The following is a 21,350-nucleotide window of genomic DNA, read 5'->3' on the forward strand; positions in this document are numbered from 1 at the left end:
TACCAAACTGTGGAGAGTGACCCATGCACTAAAAGGCAGCACTGCTCTTAAGAGGGACCTGGTCAGGCTGTTGAAATGTGTTGACAGGAACGTCATGAAGTTCAAAAATACAAAGGGAGAGAAAAGACTTGTGCAACATTACAGACATGGGATGACTGCTTAGGAAGAAGCTTTGCAGAAAAAGGGAAGTGGTTCTTCCCCTCTATTTGGCACTTGTGGGACCACATCTGTGTGCTCTGCCCAGTTTCAAACTGCTCATTACAAGACAGATGTGGACTTACTGGAGTCACCCTAGCAGTGCTCAACCAACTTCAGGGGCTTACTGGAGAATATGGTATATGAGGACAGGCTGAGAATATCTTTTTTTCAGCCTTAAGAGAAGACGACTAAGGGGAGATCTAGCTGTCTCCAGCTACCTAATGTCAAATCATTACTTTCAGTAATGGAAATTCTTCCTAATTTCTAGTCTAAACCTCTCTTGACACAGCCTCAGACCATCTGCTCTAGTCCTACCATTTGCTTGAGAGAAGAGGCCAGCATTTGGATACCATATACCTGGGCTAGGCAGAGACTACTTGTCCATACAAAATTGCCCCTACAACTGACAGCAGTGTCCATTAATATTGCTTGAAAATGTTAAAGCACTGTGTTTCATCTGTATTTTTGCCTATACTCTCTTTGTTCCAGTCAGTTTAGCTGGAATTTCCACAACTGATAGAGGGGATTTATATGCTGAACATGATAGAGGGTATTTTGCCAGAGGATTCTGACAGAAATTTGTTGTGCTTCTTTACACCAGGATACTGGTATGCCCAATATGAAGTTTCACCAAATCTGTGAACTTATATTATTATGGTTCTCTTGACTGATACCAACTATGTATAGGACTTACAGCATTGTGCCATTTGTATTTGTCTTCCAGGATGTGTTGCATATGTTAAGTGTATTTCCTTTCTTTTTAAATTTTCATAGGCTATACTTGATCCCTTTTGTTCTAAAAATTCAGCCATGATTCATGCACTCAATTATTTTAAATTCTGGCTTCAAAAAACACTTTTGTTTTTAATTATAGTGAATGACCCTTTGGAGTACATGCTTAGCTCAAATTTACAGCTGGTAAATTTACACTTTATTTTTCTTACCCCTCTGCTTTTACTACCACATTAATTTCCTCCATATAATCCCCTCAAGTATTCTCATTTCATCTGCCTTCTGTATGATTAATATTAGTATTATTTGTCTGCCAGGAAAAGTATTTAATTTAAAAAAATATATAGGTCACACTTTTCCAAGATTCTAATTATTATTTTCAAGTACACATATTATTTTATCCTAGTAGTTTTACTATACAATAAATATGTAGAGAGTCGAAAAAATACTGTAGGGAAAAAGGAATTATTATATAGAGATTGGAATTATTAAAATAGGCCAACTGCTACAATACAGGACCTTCATGAATATTATTAATCACCTTGCTTTCTTAAGAGCACAATAGTTACAGATCATGAAGTCAGGTTTCCAGGATTTAAGAAATGTCAAAATTAAGGTCATCTATGAAAACTTATATTTTTCTTCTAGTTTTATACAGTCTGTAATGACTTTAAATTACTATTTTCCATGGGATTCGTACCTTGTTCAATGTGAAGGAAGGATCTGTCCAGCTGTGAAAGGTGCATTTTAATAAAAAGGATTCTGTCCTATTGACTGCAAAATTTCCAGATCTATGGAAAGTGAGAGAAAGCCAAAACACTGGAAAACTCCTTACTGTGTGAGACATGTCCTTCCTGTACATGGAATAAGACACAGAGGTGTGTAAAAAGTGCTTGTTTACTTAAGCAGTGTCTGTACAGATGTTAAACTCAAGCAAGAGATGAACTTGCACTGCACAGCCTTATTTCTGTCATTTTCTAATGTTGCAGTGCTTTTCATGTACCATTTGTAACCCAGAATTGTATTGCTAACTGCAAAAAATTTCATACTCTGTACTCATTAAACTCATATTGTGCTTAAACACTCCCACAGTATCACAAAACCAACTATGTTAATTACAGAGCTCCTTTCATAGCATCAAGAATGATAAAGAGGTTTTGGTTTTCTGGTTTATTTGACAATAGTAAAAGTGGGCTGTTTGCCTTATGTGTTCTAAGATCTTAATTCTGAAGAAGAGCACTCTCTCAGTTAATCAGGATGTTTGCTCTCAAGCTTACTATTTTCTAATAATTAGACCACTGTGTGAGCAAATAGTGCTCAGACCACAGATACAGATAAAAGGTTAAAATAATTTCAGACATCTGGCAAATATTATTCTTTCAGAGGAGGATGTTACAGCCAAGATGTGGCATTTTCATTTGAGTGTGACAAAGTAATATACTGTACTTATATATAGGAAGGCAATCTTCATTTTACCACCATATATACTGCTTTATTTTTTTACAATGCCCACTGGTTTTCTAACTTTTTTTAATGGGCTTTGAACATCAGAGAGCAGTGTTAGAAAGACAGCGAGTACCGTTTTTGTGAGGGTTCTCATGGGCTGCAGTTTTAAGCAGTTTAGGATTCTGTGTGTCAGAATTACCAACAGTGAGTTACTTTTCCCAAATTTTATGTGTTATTTTTACACTTAGGCTAGCTAGACTACCTAGACAAAAACAGGTATTGGCATTTTCCAGCTGAGGAGAAAATCAAACTGTCATAAGGAGGAATAAAAATAAACCACATTGCCTACAAGTAGCACACTTAAATACATGGCTGCTTATATTGTGCTGTACATTTATTCTTCCAGTATAGCTTTTTTAGCAAGAGCTCAATGTGTTGCTACAGCTGATGTATAAGAAAAACAGGCCCACTTTAAGGCTACCACATGCCTTACTGCAGACAAATTGAAAATTACTTCTAAGTTATAAACCAAAGCATATTTTTTCAGACAAAAATGTCATTTCCGAATGCACTGTAAGTAATTTCATATAAAGCAGTTGGAAAAGCAGAGAAGTGAAACCAAGGGCACATAAAGTAAAATCTGTAGGTGTTTTCAGTAAGCTGCTTTACCAGTTGCTTATCAGTGCTTTTGTACTGCTGCTGAAGGGTGCCCTAAAGCAGTGCTCCACGGACCCATTCTAGCTGGGTTTGGGGTTTTGGCTTTTTGGCTTTTTCTTTTTTTAATTTTCTTTTCTTTCTTTTTTTTTTTTTTTTTTTTTTTTTTTTTTTACTTTGAACCTTTTAACATTGCAGCCTAGTCCAAGTAGTGCTTTTCCATATGTGGTGCTCTGAAGCTTCCTGTTGCTTTTGTGACTCATTGACCCTCACTTAACTTGTGGACTGACTTGAGGTTCTATCTACATGATACTACGTGTCCTGGAAACACTCAAGGTTGGATGGGGCTCTGAGCAACCTGATTTAGTTGATCTTATTGCTTATTGCCAGTGGGTTGGACTAGATGACCTTTAAACATCCCTTCCAACCCAAAAAATGTTATGATTTTACTTTTTAGGCAGACCTTAGCCCACTTCAGTGGTGCTCCAAGCAAGCCAGGTGCAAACCAGCTCCAAACAAGCAGTCAGAGTTGGTGCAACTGGCAGATGAGTGCCAACAAATCTGTCTGACAGGCAGGGCTAACTGGTGTCTGCCTCCACTTCTAGGAAGGCACTGCTGTGCACAAGGGTATGCTTGAACCTGAATAGCTCTTTTGATATATCTTTTAATGGCAGTCTGTTATTTTTCTTTCCTTAGCTATATTAAGGAACTCTAACCAGGGGTGATGTCTAGGCTAGGAGGTGACTTTGGATCTCATCTATTTTATTATGTGCAGTGCACTCTGGAAACGTGGTGTTTTTAAAGTAGAATTCCAGTTTAATGTTTAAACTAATTTCTAAATTCTCTTCGTGGCACTCTGTTTAGGCACGTTTACACTGGAACAACATCTCAATGCTTCTTTCCAGCACTACTTTCTCATTTTCTGAGGTTGTTGCTAAGAAGTGTTCCCATGATTGCAGACATCCACGGTAGTTTCAGAGTTATTTTATATGAGCCCTGTTATTTTTTATGGAAGTACTTTCAGCCTGCTATAGCTGTCTGGGCCTGTTCTATGTAGCAGAAAGCCTCTTTGCTTGCTGTAATTCCTGATAAATAACACAATCAACAAACTGCACCTAATGTGGCTCAGATTCCCACTCCTCAGACCAGGTGCAATACTCAGTCAGGTACATGTTACAGCACTGAATTTTCTTACAAATACAAGAATCTCTGTCAGCAACAAAGTGGCTGTTCTCAGGACCAGAACATCACCAGTTTACTTATGCTCAGCTCATCACAGACATTCACAGATGTCACAGCTCTTAAGGAAATTGATGGTAGTAGTTACATAGGCACCTCTGAAGACCTGGGCATTTGTTCTCTCTGCCACTAATTCCTGTTCAAAAGTTCAACCCATCATAATTAATAAGAGTATCATTAATAGAGCAATGATTAAAAATGTAAGGGGCACTATAATACAAAGAGTTTTGTAAGTAAAAATCTTTCAGTAATGAGTGCTTCAGATAAATTGATGGGTGGGCACCAGAAGTACAGAACGAAGGATAGACTCTACTGTGATCAGAGTGGGATGTATGTGAACTTTTTTTGGTAAGAGTATGTTCTCAAGGAACATGAGGACTGCCTTTCTGCAAGCTCCACTTGACAGTAGGTGAGCTGAAAAGAGCAATCTTGACTCCTGCCTCATACTTGGGAGGAGGAAAGCCTGGATCCTGGATATGTCCAGTGATGGTTCGATGTAAAATGTAGGCACATTCCAAGACGTAAGTTTTCTTGGAGACCTCTCTGTAAGATGGAGCTTACAGCTTCTCATACTACACTGGTGATATCTTCCAGTAATGGTGAACCTGAGTGTAATGCTGACACTGAAAACCAAAATAGATTTGGATACGAAATTTGGCCCTTTATATGTGCATGTCAGTTCTTCACTCGAAGCTTCTGCAGCACACAGCTACACTCATATGTATATCTCCCAAGTGATTTCAAGTGTAATTCAATAACTCAGTAAATAAATCATTCTGGCAGCTGTTGTCTTCTGCTAAATCACCCTGCTCTCTCCAGAACTGATCATATTTTAATACCTCTCTTCATTTTGGCAAGGGTTTTCATAGCCTGAGCCTCTTTCACTAAGTGCGAGGCCAAGTTTATGGCATGACATAAACTTAACACCTAATTTCTCTGTGCCTGTTCCTAAATGTGAATATCTAGACATATATTAATTTGGAGAAAGATATATTAATCATTGCCTTAAGTAAAAATATTATCCAGGTGATTTAAGCAATGGTCTGGGTGAGGAGGAGGCTGCAAGGGCAACAAGAGGGGACACGCTGGTGGCAATTCATCAGAAAGCTTGTAAGATTGCAGGAGTCTCCTTTCTCAGCTCAATTCTGCACCTCTGGAAGTGCCTCCAGGGCCTCTTTGATGGTGTATGTATTCTCTGGTGTACACACAGAGCAGTTTTTGACAGTTTTGAAGGAGAAGAAAGGTTAAGTAGGTGGCATAATCTTTATGGTGCTAGGAGGCCCTGGACTGCAGCGGACTGTAAGCATATTCTTAAAACTGAGTATGTGTTTACAACAGTGAATATGTTGGAGTATTTAGATGAAAAGCCCTACTAGCTCAGTGGAACTGGCTGGAACAAACTCCCCTCTGAACCTGCATGCATGTGAAAGTAGCGACTTCTTAAAAATATTTGGCTTTTGCAACCTTCCTATAGCACGAACGATACAATGCTGAGTAGGGAAAAGTAATCTGCATTTCCATAGCTTCTATCATCTGGCACTGTTGAGGAAATCTGAGCTTTTATTAGCTCTGCTGCCTACATTGTGTGGCTGAAAAGTGAACTTCATTCTGTCAGGCTTTCCACCAACACCTTCTGTAAGAAGTAATCCAAAGGATCCACCCTCACTCTCCCTCTGAAGTGGCACATATAAGCTCCTCCTTTTTTCACAAGTTTGTATAAATATATATATCACAAGTATCATCTGTGTATACGTTTGCAAAAGAATCCTTTGCCAGTGAAAGCAGGTCTTGCCCTTTTCTCATGTATGACAGGCTACTTACACAGACTCTGCACAAAGAAGCTGAGATTGTCATAGGATAATCAGGGTTGGAAAAGACCTCTAAGATCATCAAGTCCAGCCATTCACCCTACAACCCCTAACCACTAAACCATCCACTGTAGCTCTTCACCTATCTGTCTTTTGAACACCTCCAGAGGTGGTGCTCCCACCACTTCCCTGGGCAGCCTGTTCCTCACCACTTTTTCCATGAAGAAGTTTTTCCTAATATCTAACCTGAACCTACCCTGGTGGAGCTTTACCCCATTTCCTCTTGTCCTATCACTGGTCACCAGAGAGAAGAGGCCAGTGTCTATCTCACTACCACCTCCTTTAAGATAGCTGGGGAATAATGAGGTCTCCCCTCAGCCTCCTCTTCTCCAAGCTGTACAACCCCCGTTCCCTCAGACTCTCCTCATAAGTCCTGTTCTCCAGACCCCTAATCAGCTTGATTGCTCTTCTCTGCACCCTCTCCAGCACCTCGATGTCCTTCTTATACTGCAGTGCCCAAAACTTTGCACAGTACTCAAGGTGCAGCCTCACTAAAGCAGAGTACAGGGGCAGTGTTGCAGCGAGCCTTCTTTCTTTCGGGGACATGGCTCTTCTTCAGGAGCTCTTCCTTCGTCCCTCTCCTCAGGCATCTTCATCTCCTCCTTGTCTCTTCTGTTCTAACTCTGCTTCTGGGAGCATGCCTTTTATCTCGCCCTTCAGCCCCGCCCATTTCCGGCTGGGGCAGGCCCTAATTAGTGGGCACACCTGGGCTTAAGCTCCCAGTTCATTATTGGCAACACCTGAGGACTTGTGGTTCTCTTCTACAGGGCAGGATCACCTCCCTGGTCCTGCTGGTCATGCTGTTCCTGATGCAGGCCAGGATGGAGTTGGCCTTTTTAACCCCCTGGGCACACTGCCAGCTCACCAGGGTATTTTAGTGTGTGAACTTCTCTATTAATCACTTAAAATCATACAAAAGAAGCTTAACCAGAGAACTCTCAAAATATTTCAAGTATTTTAGGTACTTAGAGTAAGTAAGAATTGTCAGTCTTCTGTATCTTTGTAACTCATCAGACAGGAGAGGTTTTGCCTTGATTTCTAAGGCTGCTGTTGAAAAGTAGTGCTTCTAGTAGTAGTAAGTACCTCCTTGAGGCAAGTATCTTAGAGAATGCACCTAACATTCCTAGACTATGCTGCGGTTCCAGTTCTTCCAGTTTGGCACAAGACACTCAAGCAATTTTTACAAAAGAACTTGTTTGAAGGTTTCTACCAAGCCCAGTTACCATAACATAAGGCTGTGCTTGCCAGCTGTTTCAGGGAGGGTGAGGAAGGGGCAGGGGACTCACTGCACATTTTCATCCCAGCAGGCAGCAGAGCTCATCAGGTTTTCAGGAGAAGGTGTGCTCCAGCAGAGAGCATGGCTTCAGGGAAATACTTCACTGGGGCTTCTGTCAAAGCAGCACCAGCTATCAGTTACCTGAATACAAAGCCGTGGGCCTTTGATACCTTGGAGTTTATGGCTTTTACAAAGTCTCTGACATTACTTGGTTTTTGAGGCTGTTGTTGGCAAAGTGCTGCCAAGCTACTGACTCCAATGTCTTTGCTCCCTGGTAGAGCTCAGTACTTTGATCATTAGTTGAGGTTTTGTAGCAAGAAAGCATATACCACACCAAAGAAAGATGATGTTCTATGTTAAATTTTATGACCATGTGAATCTTGCAGCTCCATTGCCTAGATTAGAAGGCAAAGTGCTGTGGAAACAGCAATTTAAACCGAGTTTTTAAATTCAGAGTTAGTGTCTAACCAGGGTTAGGAATGTAAGTTTGGTTGGTGGAGTGGGATTTAAAGAAATGATGGCAACTTGCATAAAGTTCCATTTTCTGTTCCCATGATGACTTGGCACCTGACAAGTTGTTTTCCTCTAGTTCCCAAGGTGAAAGAAGCAGCTATCTTTGGCCCACTCCTAGCACAGAGGAAAGTTCCAGTGTCGAGACCAGAGCAAGAAGGTAGATTATTTTTATGCTATGACATTTATTTTCCTGTGTATTGTGTGTTTGCATTACAACCTGTATTAGCTAAGCCAAAGCCAGTTTAAAGTCTTTTAACATAAAACAAAGGTTTGGTGAGCACATTAGAGACAGAATCTGGCCAAATGAATCTGTCTGCCAGTTCCAGTGTGAGAAGCTTTATTTGCTTTCTTTTCAAAACATACTTTAACTGCTTTTAAGACAGTTATGTCTTATGCTTTAAGACAGCAATGTCCCCCCTCATTGAAAAAACTTAACTTGCAATTGAATTTTATGTGATTGATGTCAGAGTCATGGAAAAATAAAGTAATTTTGGTTGGTTGTCTATAAAATGAAACTACGTTAGTGTTGCAAAGCACGCAGCCATATGCTAACATCCTTCAAAGGTTCTCTTGTTTTTTCTCTTGTTTTTTTAATCCTGATCTTCTATCAGAAATCAACAGGAGTTTCCCCTGAACAAGAATGAACAAATATTTACCCTAAATTTTAAATAGCCTGCCCATGGTTTTCTGATTTTCTCCATTTCATTACTAAGTCCTGTTGATATCGGAGTAAGATGTTGCTGCCTGTTCTTTCTCACATTAAAAAATAACTGTAAAATCAGTTAGAGGAGCATACAAACTCCATGAGATGCCAATTTATGTACACAACTTAAGCTCTTGTTATGCCTTAGGAAACTACTTCATACATTTCCAAGCTGAAAATTTTTCTGCCTGCAGGGAACTGCGACAGATTTCAGCGTAAAACCAGATCTAAGGGCACTCTTCTCCTCTCTCCTGGTGGGAAACAGTTCCTCTGTGACAGACAGAAGCTCCCTATAAGGACCTGCTTATCAGAACCACAGAAAAAAGGAGAAAACAGAAGGGAGACTGAGGGACTCTACTGAGCTGATGCATTTAGAGGGCAGCAGCATTCTCTGGGGAGCCAAGCAGGCAGGGAATGAAATGCTGGGATTCACCATAGCTAAAATTCTTTTTAGAACAACAGCCCACAAGTGCTTCCAAGTCTTAAACCAAAACAAAATATACAAACGTGCTGGCTAATATTAAGGATGAAATGCTAATTTTTTTTTTTTTTTTTTTTTGCAATGCAGAAAGCTGTATTGACAGAAACAACAGATTTACACAGTAATGCCATGTACCACACTTCTCTGTGTCATGAAAAGAAAAAGAAAGTTCAGCCTTCCTGAGAAAGTTCAGATGGATGATGTATTTTTCTTAATCTGAACTGTCATGATTGCATTATGTTTCTTCTTCTTTTTTCTTTTTTTTTTTTCCACAGTGCAAAACACACTGCAGAGTGTTTCTTTCTTTGTAAATATATCATGTTTTGCATCTGCACAGTCATGAAGGCTGTGGGTGATACTCTTTTTGCAGTGTACTCCAAAGGTCAACTTATCTGGACCATCAGCCCCATGTAGTTTGAGTATCAAGTGCTGATGTAAAAGATTCTTCTCATGGGAGGCCAGCTTCTCTCTTTCAATGGAAAGAACTGGAGTCTGAGCATTTTGACTGATGACAACTACAGCAGTGTAACAAATGGAGAGAGGAAAGCTCTCAGGTTGACAGATCCCAAATGATTTCTTATGCTATACCTAGCAATCAGCAAGTACTCAATATACAGAAGTCATAGCATATGAACTCACGTGAAGATAGAAAATTGGCAGTAAAAAGACATTATATATTTTTTCTGTGAGTTAGAGAAAGAATTGCTACCAAAATTCTGACATTTTTCTTTTTTGCAATTTAATCCAGGTCACCACTGTTTGAACTGGGATTGTAGATAATTTTAGAATGACTGGTTAAACAAAGAGCAAATTATTTTTAGCAGTATTTATTATATATGCTCCTATTTTCCCTGAGTTTGCATTGTCAGGTATGGGTTTTATTTTTTCCAGTTGACTGCAGCTTCAGCCGAGGAGTCTGTGACTGGAAACAAGAGGCTGATGATGACTTTGACTGGAATCCTGCTGATCGAGATAGAGGTATTTAAATATCTGTCCTTTACCTATGCTTTGATTTGACCACTCACCCCCTATAGAAAGAAAGAGGGACAGGAGAGGAAAACAGAATCACAGAATCACATAAAGTTAGGGGTTGGAAGGGACCTTGAAAGACCATTGAGTCCCACCCCCCCTGCCAGAGCAGGGTCACTTCATGGAGGTCACACAGGAACACATCCAGGTGGGTTTTGAATGTCTCCAGAGAAGGAGACTCCACAACCTCCCTGGGCAGCCTGGTCCAGTGCTCTGTCACCCTCACAGTGAAAAAGCTTTCCCTTATATTTATGCAGAACCTCCTATGCTCCAAATTGCAGTTGTTGCCCCTTTTCCTATCATTGGACAGCACTAAGAAGAGCCTGGCACAATCCTCCTGACATTCACCCTTTACAAATTTATAAACATTAATAAGGTCACCCCTCATTTTCCTCCAAGCTGAAGAGATCCAACTCCCTCAGCCTTTCCTCAAAGGAAGATGTTCTACTCCCTAAATCAACTTTGTAGCTCTGTGCTGGACTCTTTCAAGAAGTTCCCTTTTCCTATCAGTGGGTTATCTTTATAAAAGAAAAAAGGAAGCAGAGATTGCTTTGGTGGATATTGTTTCTTTGAAATTTCCAGTCACAACTGCTAATTAGCAACTTACTTCAACATGAGTCAAAAAATGAGAAAAATTACTACACTGTAACTGTTCAAAATGACAAAGTTTACAAGGCAATGGAAAACTTACTAGCTACATGTTGTGACTTTCCAAGACTGGTAGGGCATTTAACCACATACCTGTTGTATAGATTAATGTGGCAATGTAGTCACATGGCTTTGACATCAATGTGGTAACTGCTCAGAAATCTCAAACTCTGAAAGATAACTAGTGACAGTATTCCTTGGAATGAGGCAAGGGCAGGGGGGTTATTGAAGAACAAGCAGTACCTGGCCTGCAAGCCTGCTAAAACCTGAGAGGGACACCACACAAGTGCTATGTGTAACTGCTCTGCTGATGTATGTCAAAATCTGTGGCAGAAGAAACTTTTTAAAACTGTCTCTTGCCTTGCGACACAAAAGTGTTGCATACTGCAGTATGGACTAGTGAATCCTGCAGATTCTGCAGGCCACATGCTCCAGTTTCTACACAAATAAAGTCTCTCCTTCTTCCCTCACAGCTTTTCCAGCCCAGTCTCTCTTCACTAATTCTTTCTATCCTGCTCCGTGTATTTCCCTTTTCCCAAGCCCCTTCTCTATGTTGTCTCTTTCAGGAAGACCTTATCCTGACTGTAGGCCATGCCCCAAACTTAGATCTGCGGCTGCTGACTATGGGCCCAGGTGCTTCATCTCTTTATCACTTTGTGTGTCCCTGTCCTTTCATTGCTTCTCCAGGATCTGGGGAATAAGCTATCAGTCCCTTTATGAGTTTGTCATCACTGCAGAGGACAGTGAAAAGAGTATTGATCTAGCTCAAGTACTGGAAATGGTCTGACCACACAGGCACAGCAGGATGTCTCAGGCTGTTGCATTTGAAAAACTGATTTGGTTTTTTCCTTTGAAAGATAGTGCAAGAAAGAATGACTGTAATTGCCAGTGAAATATGAACTCCTCTCCTCTGTAAAGAGATCTGACTTCCAACAGTGTAAGCTTATTCCTTGCAAAGTACACTCCCTGTTGCTTGTCTCCAGTCTGATTTTAAATAATTCAAGTAACATGGCTTCCACGTATTTTCTTAGCAAATATGAATAGAATTTGCTAATAAAGAACACAAGAGCACTACAGATGCCTTTTCCTTTTTTCCTATTGTTAAAAGGCGATGGGTACTACATGGCTGTTCCAGCTTTTGTGGGCCACAAGAAGGATATGGGACGTCTGAAACTCCTCCTCACCGAGCTCAAACCAAAGAGCAGCTACTGCTTGATTTTCAGCTACCGACTGGCTGGTGACAGAGTGGGGAAACTTCGAGTGTTCCTGGCAAACAAAAAAACTGCTCCTGTCTGGGAGCAGAACAATGGAAATGATGAAAGGTGGAGAACTGGAAAAATAGAGATATTTCAGGGAGCTGAAACGACCAATAGTGTAAGTATTACAGTATTTATATGCCAACTACCATAACCAACACAACAGATCAATTTCCTAATCCTCAGGTATTCCTCCAACTTGGTGGCACTGGAAAGGCTTAGCTGAAATGGGAAACAAGAATACACATTTTAGGAAGCAGAAAAGTTCCTATTTGGCTGTCATTTCAGAATTGATTTACCCCAGTCAGCTAGGACACCGATACCAATAAGCCTGTAATTTTGTAAAAGAACTGCATCAGATCATAAATTAACACAATGAATCAAAATATCTCCTCAATAGCTTATGCAACAGAAGCATACATACATGCCTGGAAAAATGGAAATTTTCTGTTTCATAGAAGAGGATGCCCTCAAACCACACCATACCAGACCATTTTAGAGCAAAAGGAGACAGCACAGATAATCAAGAATGGTCAGGAGCAGGACATGCTAGCCAAAAGGCAATACTGTGCACTGATGTATGCCTGAAAACTGCCTCTTTCAGGATATCAGCAAGTTTCTCCTTGAAGTTCCAGGGCCTGGTTTTCATTTATGTGACTGAAAGTTTTCAGTGCTCTGTAAAGGCTTCGACTGTGTAATTGAATACTGTGAGTGTAAATGAAACGCAAGCCCTTTTCAAGGTTCCTTGCACTGCTGGAATGATGTGGATAAGCCCTTACATACATGAGAATCAGACTATAAAATGAAAGTCCAACCATCCTCTTCATAAAAATGAACCTATTCTCTACTATATTATATATATATATATATATACACACACTATATATTGGGAAAATATAAATATATTATATACACCCAAAATCTAAGGATCCAAATAGGTTAAAAAATGAACAATTGTAATGTCTTCAAGAAAAGAGTGGACTAGCATCACATACTGTGGTAAAACTACATTACTATAATAGGATTTCACTCAATTTGCATTTTCTTTGTACAATGAAAATAAGTAAGCTTATTAAAGGAATCCATTTGGTATTGTAAATCTGTGTAGAGAATTATCAGTCTAGTTACAAAAAACTCTAAAAACTGCAAGGATTTAAGTCATTAAGTCCTGTATTGGGATAAAACATTCCTCAGATATAGCATTATAACTAATTCATATTAAGGGTTGCTGAATGGTTAGATAAACTATTTTTTCACTATTAACACATCACTTTTCTAATGACAGGTCACTTTTGAATCAGAACGTGGGAAAGGCAAAACTGGAGAAATTGGAGTGGATAATGTTGTACTGATTTCAGGTCTATGCCCAGAAGATATCTGATAATGGATAGTTGAGTATGTTGGATTTAATCCTATTTTTTAATATTTGCCTTACTTCTAGTGTATTTTTGTATCATTTTCTTTATTAAAAAAGCAAACAAACAGAAAACAAAACAAACCATGATAACTGTGCCCTGAACTTAATGCAGCAATGGAAACAGAAAAACTGACAAGTGCAAGATGGAGAATAAATTTCTTAATGAGCTATTTTAATTATTCTAACACATGCTTTGATTGTAGCACTACTGTATTTTATAATTTAAGGTCAGTGTTTCCAAAGTAGTATTTGTCTAACTTTTTTACAAATTCTACATGCTTTTATTCCTTAAAGTCCTTTTCAAAGCTATTCCTAAGTATTCTATTTAATTTCTTCTACTCCACAAGAACATAAAGCAATATTTAAGAGGATGTTACTACTTCTGGTGACATAATTTTAACTTCTTTACTTCTTACTTATGTAGATAATCAATCTAATCAATAAAAAGAAAGAGAGGAGCTTTATTTCTTTGTTGATCGAGCTAAGCTTTCAGTGGAGTTATGACTTTGAGGAATATTTTCATTACTAATAAAGTATGTAAAATACCTTGTTTGTCATCAGTGTCATTAAGTCACAGAAATAATTGATTACAAATGATCCTTTTATAGTTTTATAAGTATTTAGTGTTCATCATTAACAGATAATATTACCAACTGGCACTGAAAAAAATAACACAAAGAATGACCCATTATTAACATTTAAGAAACTTCATGTTACACAGTGACCTTCAGGAACAAATTGGTTATTGATGGATTGCAGGCCTACTTTACCCCCCAGGGATGTGAAAGAACAGTTTTAATTTTCCAGTATATCCTACTGGCCACACAATAAGGTTCCTTCTTAAACAACCGAAAAAATTAATCTTTTTTGTAAGTCCCTTCAAATTTCATCAAAAGGAATGGAAACTCTCCACCACCTGCAGGAGCAGGGATGTGTGCAGAACCTTCTCCCAGAAACTAGGAGCTGCCACCCTGGACTGGAAATGTCTGGAATGTTTACAATAGCTGTGTAATCAGGAAATTCTTTGTTAGTTCTGGTTAGTGTTACAAAACAAGTACCCTGAGTACTGTACGTGGGCTTCAGCTTGGACATATGAATTTCTTTCCTGATGTCTTCGGAGGTGCTGATGAAATTATAGAACAGGGTCTTGAGAAAAACAAAGTCTCTTTAATCTCAGGGCAAAGACTTTGCAAGATTCAAAGCCAGGGGAAAGTTCCCTCAGCTGTGGATGAGATATGGACTGTGATCTCAGGATGCCTGAAATACCTGGTCACAATGAGGCAGAAATATGAAACAAATATTTTTTCTGGATTCACTCTTCTTCTGGCTCTCTGCAGCTGCAGTACCCTCACTGAAGACCAAAAAAATGAAAGGTGAATTTTATTGAAACCAGATTTTGTGTCTAGCTTCAAACAGGAATAATTTACAGCTACACAGAAGCCCTATACCTACAGTACCAAGATGCCTAAGAATTGTTACAGTCTTGAGCATTATAGTGCAAATTATAGAGCTGAAATACCTATGTGGAGCAAACTGAGTATACCTAAAAGAAGTACAGCTGGGCATTGCTTGCATGTGCAGTTATTTGGCATGATAAGATAAATACTGCCTGTGGAAGGTGTAGCATCTAAAGACAGTTTACTTAGTCCACAGACAACAGAGAATAAACACAATGAACATGACCTGATATGGAGCCAGATCTGCTGGTATTAATTTGTTGTTGGTTGAATCATAGCCCACCACGGACCATGACTGCAACAATTACTTTAGTAGCACCACTCCATCTGAAAGACACAATAAAAATAAAAGATACTGCATTTTATCGAATGAGTAAGAAAATTATTTGCAGAGGTCAGTATTGATGGCAGTAGTTGCCAGAAGGCTTTCCATAGTCAGTGCAGAAGCTGTTTCTCGTTTGCTGGCAATGGTTAGTCAAATACAAGATAGATTGCATCACAGCAGATTGTTAAAATAATTCTAGCATATAAGAAGAGCTGAAGAGCAAAACTGAAACTTTTTTTTGTTGTTGTGAATAAATTCAAAGCTAGCTTCTGCAGAGGCAACAAAATAAATCCAGCATGTATAGACATTCAGACAAACCACATCAGCACATCAGCAGATTAACTGGTATCGTTTGCAACATTCATTCAAAAGATGCAACTGTGCAGGGCAAAAGCTCTGTGTTTCTCATTCAGAGGAAAACAGTTAAAGGGTGTATTATGCCCCCAGTCCTTAATGCCTCAAAGTGTTCCTGACAACTTTTCCATTACTATGAAATGTGAAATCCATTATCTACTTGATTATTTTATACAGCCAGGAAAATGCACCGGGAGTATTTGAAGATGTTAAAAGTATGCTATAATCAAGTGGTGTGAAATTTGTAACCCTTAAATATGATAATAAACTTGGGAGACAGTATTCTGCCTACAAATTAATGGAAAAAAACAGCTTCTAGCTAATACCCAGGTCTATATTATGTCCTTCAAAAATTACTCAACAAATGTGATCACTTAATCTTTGATGTTGTATAACAAAAGTTTTCAATCACTTTTCTTCAACAGCTAAAAAAATTAAAAGAAGACATTTAATTTTGTCAGGCTTGAATATGTGGAAATGCTGAGGCATGTTCCCACAAAATTATTATCTTGTAACCTGCAATTGAAAGGAACATAAAACATTTTCTAGCTATTAGATGTTATTGTTATACATTAAATAAGGATTCCCCGCTGCAATTTTTAAGGATCATAAAGCTGAAGATAATGGAGAGTTGCTTTCAATGACTGATTTTTTCTCATATTTACTTCCTAATTGCTACATTTTTCAGGACAGAGTCTTACACCTGAATGTACAGGAGGTACTGAAATTCATGACAATGTATTACTGAAAAGGAAAAATAACAAGGAAGTTTAAATGGTAATTTATTTGGTCGTATGTGTACTGTCACATAAAAATAATGTGTGCTGTTACATACTGTTTCATAAAAGCTTATAACAGCTAAGGACTTTTACTGGAAAATAATTTCTGATTTTGATAGTTATTAGACTCATTTGACTTTAAACTTTCATTTCAATGGAGTCTGACATTCAGTCGTTCTCATCCCCCTTCTCCCCCTTCCAAGCCCCAGTCTCCAGGAAGTGCACATTATAGAACTGTTGAAAGAAAACTGAATGTTAATTTTGTATTTGGGGGATATTTAGTCTTTAGTGATTCACTGAAGCATGACTGAATGTTTTAAAGGGTCCTTTTATGTTTTTCCCTTTTTTTTTAGGAAATAGCCTAATATTCTGAAAATTTCTCAATACCTTAACAATTGTGTAATACATTATACCAATTTCTATTTGAAATAGCTGAGAAGAATATTCTTAGGCAGATTTGAGAAACATTTGAATAGTCACCCTTTTAGGTTAAAGGTCAGATTAAAGAGAACTTTATTCCCACACTTAAAATATTTTATTAATTCCTTTTAAAATTAAACAAAGTATTTCAAATCTAAATATCATCAGGAATAATGCCATTTATTATAAACAATCAGTATATTTGATGTCAATAGAAATACAAATTTCAAGTAAAGGAAACAGTATCTCCCTAAACTTGCTTTAAAATAGCATTTTGTTCATTTTTCTTCATAGACTTTTTTTTTTTTTTTTTTTTTTTTTTAACTTCCATGCAGACCAGCAAGCTGGAGGGTATTCAGGAGCACTGAATAGTTCCACAGACATGGTTCATTAAGACCCAGCTCCAAGCACTCTCTTAAATGATTCCCAGGCAGTTTTAAGTCAAAATTTTTCAGGAACCACTTCCAGGAGGCAGCTTGGATGCAGCAACCCCATTTTTTGTATTATAGAGGAGGTGGCATATTTAATTTGCTCCTGTTCATTCTGTATACAGAAAATTGCAAAGCTGGCAGCACATTCAACCACTTTAAATCTTCCAGAGCTGACTGCTCTGCTCCATTGCTTTCTCCTGGTTTTACTGGGAAAATCACTGCTAAATTGAATGTTCAAAATCTGTTTGCTGAACTGGACACCTCTGGTAGGAGTTAGTAAATCTGATTTCAGCTGGTAAACCAGGCAATCAGAATCTGGCGCTTGATTTCAGGCTGATAGCAAATTAACATTAGATCTCTGTGTTTTGACTTACTGTTGTGTCTTTTTGCTATACTTGATAGCTTAATACCTAAAATCTGTGTACTTAGCAGGATTTTTCTTCTCACCTGCAAATATGACTCAATTTACAATTATATATATATATACTTTATATATATATATATATTTTAGACCATAAAAAACAGAAGTCACAAACTTGATAAAATGATAGAAAATGATTAAAACTTTGGGAAATCATGCCATAAGCTGATCACGAATAACATATTTCTAAAAAAAAATAACCAAACTCACAACTATTCTTCCCTCAAACACTAATTTTATTCCAAACTAAGTAACATTCACAGCAGATTTTAACAGTGCTAGACAGATCATGTACAGAAGAAAGCCTCACATGCACTTACAGTGAATTACTCATTAATATCACTCTCTTGCCCAGGATGTAAACATACAGCAGCCCTAACTTTGTCATCTTTGGAACTGCCAGAGTGTTAAAGTGGCCACCTTTTCTAGAGGCAAGGAGGCATTTGGTGAGTGGCCCAACTATGTGTGCTTTTGAAAATGCCAGTGAAAATGTGAACAACGGTGACAAAGTTTGCCTTCAGGGTTCAAGGCAGTCAAACCCAAAGCTGACTGCTGCTGCTGTTCCAAGACACAGGATAGGGAAGGGAAGAAACTTCATCTTTGAAGATGATGAAGGGATGAAGGCATTACCCTTGATTTCACAGACTGGTTGGTGGGGGGCAGTTGTGTGAGTGTCCCTCCCAGTGCCCAAAAATGAGCTGGAGATGGTTTAACCTACGGTGGCTGGGGAACATGGAAATAAACCCCACGAGCAGCGAGAAAGAGAAGAGCAGCGTTACTGTCAACCTCATCCATTGCTGGGTTCTGAAGGTTTTGTCTGATCAGACAGCAGCAGTTCACAGCTGGCCCAAAGAAATTCAGGACCTGATCACAAAAAAAAAAAAAGTTTCAGAGCCTAAAAAAGTGAAAGTGACTGTTCAAACAAACAGCCACTCAAGACCTCTTTCTTTAAAAAAAAAAATAATCACAAAATGAAATCTGTCAGAGTTCCAGATTTTCATAGTCTAGGGACTAGAGATTTGTATAGAATTTGTAAATATTCTATTCTACTTATCATTAAGGATGGAGGAGGACATGATTGTTTAAAACACTTTGGTCCTCATGTCATTTAATTATAACGATTCACTTAATAGTGCTTGCATTATGTCACTTTTTTTTCCTTACTTCCTAGCAGAGTGGTAGGGAGCCTTTTCATGAACTGACTCATAGTCTGGATCAAAGACAGATTTGGGTTTTTTTCTGTCGCCCTGCCAGGAGACACATGCCTCATCTAGTGAGGGTCTGTTGGATTTGGGGGACTGATAAAACTGCAAAGATGTGAAATCTCCAGCCAGTGACAGACTGAGGCATGAATATGAACATACTGGCTACTCAGAACTCTTATGGGAATTCCAGCAGTTTGAAAGAAGTCTTCAGAATCACTGCAGGATATTTTCTTAGCCTCTTAAACCTGCAAATTTACTAATTTGCTGTTTGCAGGATCTGTCTCTGCTTGATGCTGCTGCTCTGCTGCTATGGGAACCTCCTCTCCCAAACACTAGGCCATCTGGGGCCCTTCTCCTTAGTCAGTCAGTGTCATGATTAATTATTCTTGGCTTTCTAGATTTTCAAGGACAATTTGATTTAAGTCTTCCTAGGCTGAGAACACAATATTAAGAATAATGGTTCAAAGTCAGTGCCAGAAAATGTCCATAATTCTGAAAAAAATCAATTTATTCAGCCATGCTAGTAAAAAGTTTCTGAACTGTTGCCACCTCTCATTTCGTCTTTACAGTCATATAATGAAGATTTAATATAAAACTACTAATTCAGTGCTTTACATACCAGTAAAAAAAGACTGCAAGAGGTATAAATCAAAAAAGATGATGGTTTTCTATAGGATTGATGGTACCTTTAACAATTAAATTTGTAATTCTGCCTTTCTTTGATTTTCAGTCAGTAGGCAAGAACATTTTTTAATTATTTATCTCAACTTTGGCATTCAAGCTTTTTTTGATGAAGATACGGAAACGCATTCTGTTCTCAGTCATGTTATATAAATCTTTCACTCATTTGATTTCCCCACTGACACTTTGATTTATGCCAGTGTTCTGGAGAGCTGACATTGACTTTTCCTCCCTGTCTAGGACCATTTTTAGCAAGTGACCATTTACCAGTTCCCTTTCAGGTTTTCAGGGAGGATACAATTTCCTTGATTCTACTACATAAAGAGCAGCTGCTGCCATTACCTGTGAACAAGGTTTCAGACAGTTCAAACCACAGCCCCAGTGCCTGTACCCAGGGATTTTAGAGGAAATGCCTGTCTGACAGTACTTCCAAAAACACAGTAATTCCCAAAACATTTTGCCTGAGCTATTCTGAAGAGGCAGTTGTTACAATTCCAAGAATGGACAACAAAAAAGAGGGACCAAAGCTCATCCTTTGTAAAACAAATTGAAGAATGAAGATTTCAAGGGAACTCATGTATTTTGTTTTAAATAAGTACAATACAATTATTTTGTCAATAGGAGTACATCTGCAGTATTTCATTGCTAATGCAGTATCAATAAGGATCATCTTCAAAAGCAATTAAGAAAAGGTTTTTATTTCATTAAAAGAAACAACATTATCATTGTCCTCCTTTCAGTTACTGTCATCACTTTCATAGATATGGGTATAAGTTAATAAACAAACAGTAGTTGTGGTTTTGCAGGCTGTGTCCTACTTAATGGCATAAAACTGTTCACGTGTTTTTATGTTATGTTTTATGTAGATGGCATGCAGAAGACGTAAACTCAGACCTCATTTAGACTCAAGATATGTTGGATTTTTATAGTATATCCAAAATGTTATAGAAAAATAGAACTTTCAGGGTTGGAAGGGACATTTAAGATCACCCCGTTCCAACCCCCCTGCCATGGGCAGGGACACCTCCCACTAGATCAGATTGCTCAGAGCCCTGTCCAGCCTGGCCTTAAAAACTTGCAGGGATGGGGCTTCCACCACCTCTCTGGGCAACCTTTTCCAATGTCTCACCACCTCCACAGTGAAGAACTTCTTCCTAACATCCAATCTAAATCTGCCCTCCTCTAGTTTGAATCCATTCCCCCTAGTCATATCACTACCTGACATCCTAAAATGTCCCTCACCAGCTTTATTGTAGGCCCCCTGCAGATAGTGGAAGTCTACAATAAGGTCTCCTTAGAGCCTTCTCCTGTTCAGACTGAATAATCCCAAATCTCTCAGTCTGTCTGCACAGGAGAGGTGCTCCCGCCCTCTGATTGTCCTCATGGCCCTTCTCTGGACACACTCCAGAACATCTTTCGTGTAACAGGGGCTCCAGACCTGGATGCAGTGCTCCAGGTGGGATCTCATGAGAAGAGAGCAGAGGGGGAGAATCCCCTCCCTTGACCTGCTGGCCACGCTTCTCTTGATGCAGCCAGGGATCTGGTTGGTTTTCTGGGCTGCAAGTGTACACTGATGGCTCATGTTGAACTTCTCATCCATCATCACTCCCAAGTCCTTTACCTCAGGGCTGCTCTCAAGCCAATCACTGCCCAACCTATATTGGTGCTTGGGATTGCCCTGTCCCAGATATCCCTATAAAAAGTCCCTCCTCAGCTCTCCTGTATCCCCTTCAGGTACTGGAAGGCTGCTATATGGTCTCCCTCAAGCCTTCTCTCCTCCAGGCTGAATAACCTCAACTCTCTCAGCCTGTCTTCAC

The 21,350-nt window shown here is 38.9% G+C and overlaps 1 protein-coding gene across 1 annotated transcript in view; it reads left to right on the forward strand.

The window, feature by feature from the left end:
• The window catches only part of EGFL6 (EGF like domain multiple 6), a 39,545-nt gene extending 25,978 nt beyond the window's left edge, over window positions 1–13,567 (forward strand). The window contains exons 9-12 of the mRNA XM_071748182.1: window positions 8,003–8,083; window positions 10,002–10,088; window positions 11,896–12,161; window positions 13,329–13,567. Of these exons, the coding sequence (XP_071604283.1) occupies window positions 8,003–8,083; window positions 10,002–10,088; window positions 11,896–12,161; window positions 13,329–13,424 (530 nt within the window). The 3' untranslated portion in view covers window positions 13,425–13,567. The remainder of the gene's footprint in view (window positions 1–8,002; window positions 8,084–10,001; window positions 10,089–11,895; window positions 12,162–13,328) is intronic.
• The last annotated feature ends 7,783 nt before the right edge of the window (window positions 13,568–21,350 follow it).

This window comes from Heliangelus exortis, chromosome 1 (assembly GCF_036169615.1).
Source record: "Heliangelus exortis chromosome 1, bHelExo1.hap1, whole genome shotgun sequence".
Lineage (NCBI taxonomy): Eukaryota > Metazoa > Chordata > Aves > Apodiformes > Trochilidae > Heliangelus > Heliangelus exortis.